Genomic DNA, 12,272 nt, shown 5'->3' with positions numbered 1-12,272 from the left:
AAGCACCTGGCCATGCTTGGGGGTGAAAAAAGGGCTCCTGGGGAGAAGACAAATGTGTGATCTCCCTCTCTCCCAGGGAAATCCAGTCCATCTTGTAGGATCAGCAGCTAGGAAAAGGAGACTGTGCCAGAAGAATTGCTAAACACGAGAACCTCCCAATAGGAAAGTTGATAACAGGGGTGCCCGGGTGGCTGAGTCAGTTAAGCGTCTGACTTTAGCTCAGGTCATGATTTCACAGTCTGTGAGTTCAAGCCCCGCATCGGGCTCTGTGCTGACAGCTCAGAGCTTGGAGCCTGCTTTGGATTCTGTGTCTCCCTCTCTATCTCTCTCCCTCCCCCACTCATGCTCTGCTCTGTCTCTCAAATGAATAAACGTTAAAAAAATTTTTTTTTTAAATAAGTTGATAGCAATGAAGAGGCCGCAGCGAGCCGAGAATTTCTATCCCAGGCCACACCAGAAAGCAATCAGTGGGTCACCACCTCTCATAAAGGGTTAACGCAGGGGCAGGAAGCTGCAGGAGAGGACCTGAAGTCCTCTGCTGGCATCACGAGTCCACGGAAGCAGCAGCACGGGCACAGCCTAATCTCCACACCGCTTGGAATTAACTCAAGTATAAGGTAGACGGGGGAAGGCCCGAGGGCCCAGCCTGCTTCAGCCGCGAGGTGTGGCCTTCTTCCTCCACACCACCCGAGGACCCAGGCATCTTGGAGAGCTACCAGGGAAGCGCGATGCTGGGAGCAAACACCCAGGGGAGGTGGGGTGTGATTTTTCCATAACTGCCGCTCCGGCTCATAGATGTACCTGCTGCCGCTACCGTGGACTGTCCTGCCCCTTATCCGAGATGCGAATGGAGCTGTCAAGCCTCAAACCCTGTCCTGGCTTCATCTTGGCTCACACACCATGACTAAATCTTCCTGAGAAGCTGCCCCACTGCCGACGAAGCTGGTGGGGGGATGAAATGAGCTCTTAGGGCGCCTACTAAGGGGCATGTGGAAAGGCCCTCCCTGCTAATGGGAGGGAGCCGCGGTAAAGAAATCAATCAACGTCAGAATGGGAAGGGGGGGTTGAAGAGGAGAGAGGGAATCAAACCACAAGAGACTCTTAGGATAGAGAACCAACTGAGGGCTGACCAGGGAGGTGGGTGGGGGATGGGCTAGATGGGGGATGGGTATTAAGGAGGGCACTGGGCATTGTATGTAAGTGAGGAATCACTGAATTCTACTCCTGAAATCAATATTGCACTGCGTGTTAACGAACTAGAATTTAATTTAAAAAAAAAAAAATCAACACCAGAATGGCTTCTCCGTTGTCCAGCGTGGTTTGGGGACTATTCCATAGTCCTTCCTTACACGGACTGGAAATTTCGGTCTGGGAGTTCACGACACTTGAACCACTGCAGCCACAGGGTGGAGACTTGACTCAGAAGCCATTAGGAAGCTGTCTAGGGGGACTGTCCCTGCGGTGGGCACATGACACCTCTCATCTCTGCCTGAGAGAATTAATATGTTCTCTCTCCGATTACCGTCTAGCAAGCTCACACCTTCCCCAGGCATGGAAAAAAAATAGAAGAAACAAAGGGTTTAGGTTTCAGATCGCTTTCCTTTCCAGCTCCTGCCGCACTGATGGCTGACATATGGGCAGAGAGCAGGTTTCCATGGAGATAATGATAAGCAAAGATTGGAGGGCTCAGAGGAGGTAATGTCAACAAGTTTGATGGTGGAAAAAGTGCAATACCAATCATCTGAGGTTGACAACATCACCAGGACGAGAGAGTCCAAGACCGAAGAAGGGCCGGTCAGGTGGGGCGGTGCGTGGCTCCCCACCATCCGCGGCCCTCCCCTGCCCGCCATCCCCGACCCTCCCCTGCCCGCTGTCCACGGCAGGTACTCACGTGGCCTCTTCGAACACGCGCACTCTCTCGCAGCCTTCCGGGGGCTCCCGTTTGAAGACGTAGCTGTGATTGGGCCGAGGGGAGGCAGCCAAGGCAAGGACTGGAGACGGGCTGCTGTCTTCAAGGAAGGCTGGGTGGCCCGGAGACGGGGCTGCAAACAGAGCAAGGAGCTGAAGGAAAGGAAGGTCTCCGCCTTCCTGGGCTCAGGCCTCGGTGGTGAAGGGGACCGGCAGACGCAGGGAGGCGGCTGGCAGTGGTTATACTAATGTAGCCTATCCGTCCGTCCATGCTCTCTACCTTAAAACATCTTTGGGGTAGCTTACAAAAGTCCCTATCTCGTTATACAGGATAAAAAAAAATATAGCTAAATTGATGGAAAAATCAGATCGATCATCAATTCTGTATTCCCAGGAGGTAACGTTCAACCGGAGCTCCAAGCCTGACTTTAAAAAATCCTAACTCCCGTCTCCCCGCATTCCTCCAAGACTGCACTGCCCTGCTGCAAACATGCCAGTTTTTTCCTCTCTGCGGTCTGGAAAAGCTACCCCCTCTTCCAGGAAGAGCTCCTGTCCTGACGAAGAGAAGCCATCTTTACTCAACCCCACCTGTGGGATAAAATTCCTCTCCCTTGCCACACGGCGAATGTACTTTGCCAAGGCTGCAAATATTGACCTTATCTGTATTTATCTCACATTTATTCCTTATTACTCTGTGCTCTGTTTACCTCTGTGTATTGTTAGATCGTGCCCTTGACCAGCGTCCCTCACAGGGTGCTCTGAGGATAGGCCCTGGGCTCTAGGACAGGACGATCACTGTCACGGGGAGGAAGGGCTTGGGTCTCGCCCTCCTGTTAAGGAGCCAGGGCACAGGACAAAGTGTGGATGTGGACGCAGAAGGCTTGGGTTTCATTGCGGGTCAGTGTGCCCCTGGCGGCAAGAGACCACCTTCGCTTATTTCAGATATTTTGCGGCCACCCTGAAACCTGTCGCTGGTGATGCGCACGGTGGACCCCCAACAGGCTCGCCAGCTCTCTCCCCAGCATGCTGAGCCTTCACCAAAAAGTGCGGATGGGAGGCACTGCCTGCCTGGGCCACAGTCGGAAGGAAATCCAAGTGCAGGTGCACAGACTTGATCTAAAAGATAAACCAGAATCTGGGGGCGCCCGGGTGGCTCAGTCGGTTAAGCGTCCAACTTCGGCTCAGGTCATGATCTCGCGGTTCGTGGGTTCAAGCCCCACGTCCGGCTCTGTGCTGACAGGTCGGAGCCTGGAGCCTGCTTCGGATTCTGTGTCTGCCCCTCCTCCGCTCACACTCTCCCTCTCTCAAAAATTAACATTAAAAAAATGTTTTTAAATAAAAAATAAAAAAATAAATCAGAATATGTGCAGAGGACTGTGATTTCTCCTGGTATCACATACAGAACAGAGATGACTCTTGAAGATATTCTGGTTGGTTAGTAAGAACTCCCAGGCGTGAAATTGATTAGAGGTGGAAAGGGCGTGGAGGCCCCCCTTCCCCATACCTCACGGGGCCCTGCTGCCCCCGCCAACTCAGTTACCTTTGTCGTTGGGGATGGACGCCAGCTCCTCGACTGCACCCCGGTGTTCCTCACGGCTGGCCTGGCCCGAAGGCTGGGGGGACGCCAGGGGCACAGAGGGAGAGCTGGCAATGTTGCCAGGCTCCAGGAGGAGGAGGGGGTGGTCACAGCCGCCGCTCTGGGGAGGAGCTGGGGCGCGGTGCCCATCAGGGATGTCAAGGATCTGCCAGGGAAGAGGGTGGGGAGGGACTGTCAGGCCCCTTCTCTTCAGGCCAAGAGAGCTGCAGTGACCGCGATGGCCCTCCCCTCGCTGTCGTTCTTTCCTCTAGTCATAACACACAACGACAACAGGACATGGTTTCCTTAAGTCACTAATTTAAGGGAAAGCCTCTGCTATTTCTCCCACGGCACCTGTGGCCCAATTTTGAATTACGCATTTATTTATAGGGCTTCAGCAAGTTGATGTCCCCACCGGGCTCTAAGCCTCGAGGGCAGGGACCTTCTCCGGGAACACAAAGATGATGAACATCTGGGAAGCACGAAAGGGGGCAGAGCACCAGGACACGAACCATGCAAGCCACTGCAGCACAAGCGCGCAGGTTACTGTCCCCTACGAAACAGCCCCGCCTTGCTTTTTAACCATCAGTGGTATAAGGGCCCGCAGCTCACCAAACTGGGTGTGAGTGTGTGTCTCTGGGTGGGTATCAAATCCTACATATACGTAAATTAAAAATCAACTAGCAAGTAACTCATAAACTGAGGAGTGTGCCCATTACAATTATATTAATACTGCCCAACTGGCATTCTCCAATTGTACTGTGTCAGTATAAAAATGTGCCTGAGACTGCAGAAAAGGTAGCAAATAATTCTGCCTGGGAATGGGGGGTGGGGGTGGGGAGGCTGCACAGGGGCAACTGGGCATGAAGGATGAATGTGGGTCACCAGGTGGACCTGCGGGGAGAGGCGGTACACAGGAAGCTGAGGCGTGGGTGGGGACAGCGATGGGGATGGAGAGGAGGATGCAGGGAGTACGGAGCTGGCGCTGTGGGCGACGCCCAGCCCCTTCCTCCCGGCCGGGGAGCCCCCTCTCCACCCACCACCCGGCCCAGCACCTTTTTCCACTCAGCACGCAAAGCCCGCCCCAGCTGCACCGCCCAGCTTGCCTGTCCTGGTGGCCAAGTCCACTTGAGTCCAACAAACTCCACCTGTGTGTTCCTTGTGCCCACTGGGGTTTGTACCGCCCTGCTGAGGTCTCCATGGTCTGGAGCCCCTGGAGGGTGACAGTCCCCCCCCCTGCCCCGGACCGCTGGCTGTCCCGCATCAGGGGCGTGCCCCACTCACCCGCAGCAGCTCCTCTTCGCCCTGCTCCTTCACAAACACCTCTTCCAGCTCCTGGTTGAGCCCTTCCAGGCTCCGGTGCAGGCAGGGGCTGAGTCGCAGGACAGGTGACCCCGAGGGGAAGCTGGGAGGGGACGCCTGAGGAGGAGGCAGAGGAAGCGATCACAGAACCCCCCCACCCCAAGCCCTGTACGGTAGTTCTGGTGGGGGTGAGTCATGTCTACACAGCAGAACTAGTGGAGTAGGAGGATCTGGGGACAGTCACCAACTGCTATAGGAAAACTTGGTGGCCTTTTCTCCAGAAGTTAGCGCTTCAAGAGGTCTAGATTGTACTTTTAGAGTCTGCAGGCTCACCACTGTTTCAATGGAAGACCGGTGCAGGGGTGAGGGGAGAGCGATTCACAAGGGCAAGAAGCCCTCCGGCTTCACTCAGAGTTCAAGTTTTCGCTAAAACCATCTGGACAGCCACGTGGCCACAGCACATGCAGTGTGACAGTCAGCCGATCGCTGTAAGGCCCGAGAGGACCGCCACCGGGGGGCAACAAGGGGCGCGGGGCCCTGGGGAGGGGGTGAAAACATACCCTCAGTGCTCCCCGCACAGCGTGGTCCCCTTGGAGTGGGGAGCCCCGCTCCTTCTCCTTCCCGCTGCGGCTCAGCTTGGTCCTCTGAAGTTGTTGCTTCAACTTGGTAATCTGGCAGCCCAGAGAGAGGGTGGGGGTGGGGCAGAGGCAGGTGAGCACCGCTAAAGGGCACCGGGTCCCTCCTCCCTCACGTGACTCCTGGCCGAGCCCACAAAAATATAGGAAAGGAGGCCAGAAAACCTCTGGTGATGTTCACAACTGGGAGAGTGCATTCGCTGGGCAAGTGGGAGACCCTATTAACTAGATATTTACGTATTTATTGATTAATAGGTGGAATTACCATGTATTGCACGGATTGGTTAGAAAGATGAATCAGATGGGTCAGTTTCCAAAAAGTTAAAAATACGTAACGCCGAAACCATTTCTGTCTTTCACAGATTCAAAGGCGTGGACTGCTACTCTATTAATAGAAATGGGAAATGATGTTTTTGAATTTGGTCTTCAAAGTACATCCACAGCTATCTCAAAGGCCCCAGGACCAGGAAGGATGGAAGGATTTCCCCCCATTTTGAAAGCGGGTGGCACGGAGCAGGGAGCAGACTCGCAAGAAGGAATGTCAGAGTTCGTCCTGGCTTCCAGCTCTTGTAACACTTAGCATTCTTACCTACGGTTCCAATGATTATCCCCATCATATCTGTCACCCTCTACCTCCTGGCCCTCAGCAGCTGGGCACTTCGGAGATGCAGAGTTATTTAAATAGGGGCCCAAAGGGGCCCCTGGGTGGCTCAGTCAGTTAAAGGTACGACTTCGGCTCAGGTCATGATCTAGTGGTTCGTGGGTTCGAGCCCCGCGTCAGGCTCTGTGCTACCAGCTCAGAGCCTGGGGCCTGCTTCAGATTCTGTGTCGCTGTCTCTCTTCTGACCCTCCCACACTGTACTCTGTATGTCTCTCCCTCTCTCTCAAAAATTAAATAGGGGCCCAGAGTACACAGAATTCAGGGTGTAGACGTGCTGCCCGTAGCCACTGCCAAGAATAAAGTGGTTTCTGATTCGCTAGTAGGCACCGTTCATACCATGATTCCACACTCAGTGCAAGTAACTTGCTTACTCTGACGATGACAAACTTTACATACTTTGTATTTCCCACTAGCTTTTCACTTGTAGAGCTCTCTCTCCGTTCTTGCAACCAAGAGGGGCTCCAGGTGACTCCTGGTGCGTCAGCCCTCAGGGGCTGCCCCCTGGCGTGGAAAGCAGGGCTGGTTTAGGAGCCCAGGAATCCCAGTCTGTGTTTCTCCCTCCTCAACTTAGTGACTGAAGTCCTCCCGATGGAGACAGAGGGGCGGGGAAAAGTTGTGTGTCTGGGAACACACAACTCTTTTTCTCTTATCTTTTTGTATTTTTTTAACATAGCACCATGTTTTTAAAAAATTTTTTTAAGTTTATTTTTTATTTATTTTGGGAGAAAGACAGAGAGAACATGAGCACGGGAGGGGCAGAGAGAGAGAGTAAGAGAGAATCCCAGGCAGACTCCGTGCCGTCAGCACAGAGCCCAATGCGGTGCTTGAACCCATGAACCTTGAGATCATCATCAGACGTTTGATCAACGGAGCCAACCAGGCGTCCCTTTTTCTCTTCTTTTAAAAATAAGGCTAGGGGTGCCTGGGTGGCTCAGTTGGTTGAGCCTCCGACTTTTCAGCTCAGATCATAATCTGGCAGTTCTTGAGTTTCAGCCCTGCATCAGGCTCTGTGCTGACAGCTCAGAGCCTGGAGCCTGCTTCGGATTCTGTGTCTCCCTCTTTCTCGCTCTGACCCCCCTTCCCCCACTCGCACTCTGTCTCTCTCTCTCAACAATAAACATTTTTAAAATTTTAAGAAAAAAAAATAAGACTAGATGACTAGTTGAACAAGAAATGAGGTTGGGGGCTTCCAGTTCCCAGGCTGTCTTTCCCCAGGCTCGGATTGGCTCATCTGGACACAGCCTCAAAGTAAAGCGAGAACAACGAGGGCTCCCACCCTGTGCTCGGCTGCTGGAGGGCACTAGCAGTCTCTAGCAAAGCCCTGGCCAGTGGAAGGGTCTGGATTCCTAAGCCAGGGTCCCCAGGACACTGGCAGATAGCTTTGAAGGAGCCATCTCATTAGGAAAAGGCTAGATCAAGGCAGGGGACATCGAAGATGTGAGGCCACTTTGGAGCAGACGCATCGCGGTGCCGGGCACAGACGGGAGGCAGCTACCGTGGCCAGGGAGGCAAAGGGAGCAGTTACCTCTTTTCGGTGGTCTGAGCTGCCCCAGGACGCCGAGCGCTTGTGTGTAGAGGAGCTGGCCCGCTCACCTTCAAGCTCTTGCCAGGACAGGGGGGTCTGCAGGGAGAGAAACCCCGTGAAACAGAGCAGCTTCTCAGACAGGCTCTGGGGAAGCGGCCGCACCGTTTCCTGGACAGAGGCGCTGGCTCTCGGAAGGCTTCTCTCTAGTCTGTTCACCTCCTACACACTGCCAGCCTCTTTTATGCTTCAGGCTTCTCCATCTGCCCTGCCTCTCTCCCAATCCACGTCCTCCAGGAAGCCTTCCGTGATGAGCCAGTGAGGCCACCCGGCTCTTTACTCTCTTGCGACTTTTACACGTGACTGTGGCCCCAGCTGCTCTAGGAGCTCCCCAACACTGAGGACAAGCACTGCCCCCTCCCTCCCCATCCCAACCAGCTTCGAAAGGACACAGCTTGGGGAGCCACTGGCATCCTGGACCCCTGGGCCCTTTACGGGTCCAGCCCGGGGAAAATATAAGTATCGCCCCCCCCCACCCCCACGTCCTCCATCTTTGACCAAAGCAGAGACTTCCGTGTCGCCAGTTTCTCAAGCTTGTTTCGTGACTTTTTCCTGTGCGCAGAGTAAAGCGCTGGGGGCCCCGAAGTCTTCCTGAATACACACAGGAGGGGACATTCCCAGCGCGGAGGAAGCCAGAATTCTGAACTCAGCCCCGACTCCTGACCCCGCTTGGCTTTATCACAGCTCCTTCTCTCGGGCCCTGTTCTGCCTTTCGTGAGAACAGTCGGCCATACCCCTCGCCCGGGCCCTTGGCTGCAGCGAAGGCCAGGAGCCCAAGATGGAGACAGAGGGAGCTGTAGACCCGCTTCCTGGGCCCCAACCTGAGGGAGGAAGCTGTTGGCTTAAGCACGAGGCCCAGGAGGCCAAGATCGCTTCCCACCACCAACACCCCTACTTCCATTCCAAGGGAGGGGCCCAAGGGGGAACATTCCAGAGGAACCAGCTCTAACTTCTCTGCATGAGCTGCCAAACCGTGAGGGCCTGGGAACCATCTCTTCCAGCGGATCTGCTGACCTCCCCCAAGAGGTTGCTGCAAACAGAAAAGGGGGAGGAAGCGAGGGGAGGAGAAAACCCTCTACCACTCACCACCCAACAGCTGCGAAGAAGAGGTGGGGGGCGAGAGGCAAACTGCCCTGTGCGACAGCTGTGTGGACGGGCCACAGGGCGCTGAGTCTCCCTGGCTCCCCCTTCTCCCAGCTGCTGACCAGGACCTTTCTGGGGCCATGCGACACAGCCGGGTGGGGGGGGGGAGACAACGCCCCCCCCACCTCCTTCCCGGATGCTAGTGCCACAAGGAAGACCGTCCAGGGCTCCAGTCTCCACATCCCCCTCTTTCAGGAAGAGGGTACACGGCACGTCCTCCAGGCCCGCAGCCCAAGCCCTCGAGGTAAAGCTGGCCGTGACAGCATACGGCCACCCAGCAGCCGGTCTACTGCCAAATGCCCGTGTCTCTCTAAACGAGGGTGTCGGCAAACACAGCCTCGGGAAAGCTGCCGCTCACACTATGGAGTGAGGAGGAGGCGCCCCGCCCCCCCCAACACCCCCCCCCCCNCCCCCCCCGGAGCCCCGTGGGCCCAGCAGATGCTCACGCGTCCCCTCCCAGGGCTCCAAAGCCAGCGCTACCGACCGCTGGCTCTGCTCGTCAAAGCTGAGTCCCGCGCAAGCCTACTGTCCCTGGAAGGTGGCGGAGGCTCCAGAGGACGGATGGCAAAGGCGAAGGTGGAGAGGCCCACCGCCCCTCGGCCGGGGAGACCCCGGACTCATCCAGGCTGCCCGCGGCTCCACTAACATCTCTTGCGGACTCAAGTGCCTCCTTCCTTTGGAGGCACGGGAGGGGGTGGAGGGAGAAGTGTGGGCAGGCACTGGGGTTTAGAAAGAAGGTAAAAATTCATGCCAAACCAGGGTCATCCCTCTCCGTTAACTTTACCCCCAGCCCTCTCGGCTCGGCCCCATCTTCCAGCAACCGCCACCACCTCTGTGTAGACCATGCTTTGCCTCAGCCCCCACCGAGATCACTGTCTTACCCTCCATCCATCCCACGGGCCCTCCGTACCAGGCACTCACCCCACCCAGGCAAGCCTAGCTCTGCCTCCTCTCTCCCTTCTCATCCTGGACCTCTATGCCCGGCCCCTCCATCCAAGATGACCTGTCCCACCAACTCTTCCCAGCCTATCCCTCGGGGGGCCCTCCTCACTCGTCCACCTGGGGCTGACTGCTCCTTTGCTCTACATCCACCCTGGACACATGGGCCCAGAGTTTACACCATCCATACGCTCCACAGAGAGTTATAGAACGCATGCTGTGTGTCAGGGACGGTCCTGGTGTTGGGGACACAACAAAGCACAAGACAACAAAAATCCTCGTCCCCTGAGTCTATGTTCTACCCGGGGACATAGTTTAAGCAGTGAGAAGTACTAAGAGGAAATTGCAGCAGAAAGGGGGACAGGAATGCTAGGCAGGGGAACGTGATTTTAAAGGTCAGGGACATCGTCAAGGAAAAAGGAATATCTAAAGGGAAACGTAAAGGAGCTGAGGGAGTGAGCCATGTGAATATCTGAGGTAAGAGTGATCGAGAGGGAGGGAATAGCAAGCGCAAAGGCCCTGAGGCAGGAGCAAGCCTGGTGTGTTTGGGAAAGATAAGGAGATAAGGAGGCCGGGGTGGCTGGAGCAGAGTGAGCGAGCAGCAAGGTAGTAGAAGACAAGGTCAGTAGGCGTGACAGCCTGAAAAATGACTCCGCAAAGATTCCAGGTCCCAATCCCCGGAACTTGTAAATGTTACCTTCTATGGTAACGTTTTCACTGATGGGATTAAGTTACGGATCTCAAGATGGGAAGACTAATTACCGTGGGTTAACCAGATCAACTGGGCCATTACAAGTACCCTTACAAGAGCGACAGAGGGCAATGAGACACACATGGAGGAAGACACAGTGATGTGGCCGCAAAGGCAGCCACCGCAGTGATGTGGCCACAAGCCAAGGAATGCCGGCCGACACAGAAGCTGGGAGAAGCAAGGCATGGATGGCCCAGGGGGCCCTCCCCAGAGCGCGGCCCCGCCAACACCTTGGGAGGGTGAACCGGGATTCGGCTTCTGGCCTCCAGACTTGTGAGAGAATCAGTTGCGTTGTTTTAAGCCATTGAGTTGGAGGTAATTTGTTACAGCAGCCCCAGGAACCGAATACAGTAGGCCAGCCCGTCTGACGCCGATTACGTGCTGGCTTGGAGTCTCTGCCAGGCAGGACCCTGTGCAAATGTGGGCCTTGGCCCCTCCGACGGAACTCAGACTGTCAAGAGTGGGACTACAGCCCGCTCCTTATTTCTAGTGTGTATGGGTAGACCGGCCACCTCTCTGGGTCTCAATACAGAGGTCTGGGCCAAGGTCTCTGTGGGGGACCTAAAGGTCACCGCTAAGGAAGGTACCCTTCACAGAGCGCCTCCTTACGGCACTGCAGGGGTCAGGGCACGCTGCGTGATGGCAATGGAAGGAGTCGTTCCAGAGGATTCTTTGGAAGCAGGGCTAGAGCTTGAGCTCAGCAGACCAAAATGTCGGGTTTGTCAAGGGGATTCCTGCACTGGACCAGATTTATTTTAACACCCTGGCCCAAGGGGAGCAGCTGAGGGAGAGAAGCAGGGCCACTTATTGGCCACGAGTGACACCAGCCCATCGGGCAGATGATGCCCAGATTATGCAAAACCGGGATGCAGGTCAAACCAAGGAAGCCTCACCTGGGCTTCCGGGCTCCCAGACCTACATGTGGAAGGACGGCTGTGGGTGGGGGTGGGGGACAGCTTTCCAAAGAGTGGCCCTGGGAGAACAAGTAGGCAGGGGTCATAGGGAGCTGAGGACCCTCCACACTGGACCTTGTCCCACGGCCCCCAACCCAACTCAGTTTCTACCTAGACTCCAAGGCAAGAGTCCCGGCCGCGCTGGCTCCAGCGACCTTGGCAGAGCCCGCTGGGCCCTGGGAACCCAGCTCAGCACACTTACGGGAGGACGAGTAACGGTGTGGTGTCTGGCTTGGTACAGACGGTCAATAACTATGTGTTGCACTGAAATTCAGCAGGGCATCAGCCCCTTGGGGACTCAAGCAAAACACACACAGGCAAAGGCTCTGAGGGTGGTCTGCCGGCCCGCGCTGGGAGCTCTGGCCGCAGGCGGCCAAGGCCACCGTTGCTGGCCTGACAGCGACGACGTAAGCCTCAGCCTTTCCATCCCGGACCCGTGTCTCAAATGCTCTGTGCTGTTGTCAAGCCACATGCTCGCCAGTGTGGAAAGCAGGCGCCGTGCCCAGGCCCCCACGCCCACAAGGAAGGCCTGGGACGGGCAGACTGAAACGTGTGTCATCACCGAATGCTGAGGCGCTGGCTGGGGAAGAAGAGTAGGGGACAGAAAGAAAACACAGGAGGGAGAGGTCACATCAGGGCACGTCTTCCCAAATGAAGTTTGCCACTCTGCCTCTGGCCTACCAGACACCCCGTGAGGTTCGTCAAGGACTTAAGCTGGTTATTTTTCTCCCCCAAAGGACAAATCAGGCCTAAAGGAAGAAGTCTACCATAGAGGCTTCCGCACCTCACCTGGAGCACATTGGAGGAAGCCAGGCCGAGTAG

At 55.7% G+C, this 12,272-nt stretch overlaps 1 protein-coding gene across 1 annotated transcript in view; it reads right to left on the bottom strand.

Annotated features, from left to right (window-relative positions):
• The window catches only part of FAM117A (family with sequence similarity 117 member A), a 21,960-nt gene that overhangs the window by 2,614 nt on the left and 7,074 nt on the right, over positions 1-12,272 (bottom strand). The window contains exons 3-7 of the mRNA XM_077776865.1: positions 7,608-7,703; positions 5,347-5,457; positions 4,769-4,903; positions 3,449-3,650; positions 1,892-2,042 (exon numbers count right to left, since the gene is read on the bottom strand). Of these exons, the coding sequence (XP_077632991.1) occupies positions 1,892-2,042; positions 3,449-3,650; positions 4,769-4,903; positions 5,347-5,457; positions 7,608-7,703 (695 nt within the window). The remainder of the gene's footprint in view (positions 1-1,891; positions 2,043-3,448; positions 3,651-4,768; positions 4,904-5,346; positions 5,458-7,607; positions 7,704-12,272) is intronic.

Source organism: Crocuta crocuta, unplaced genomic scaffold, assembly GCF_008692635.1.
Source record: "Crocuta crocuta isolate KB4526 unplaced genomic scaffold, BGI_CrCroc_1.0 scaffold352, whole genome shotgun sequence".
Lineage (NCBI taxonomy): Eukaryota > Metazoa > Chordata > Mammalia > Carnivora > Hyaenidae > Crocuta > Crocuta crocuta.
This window is presented reverse-complemented; position numbering and strand designations above follow the sequence as displayed.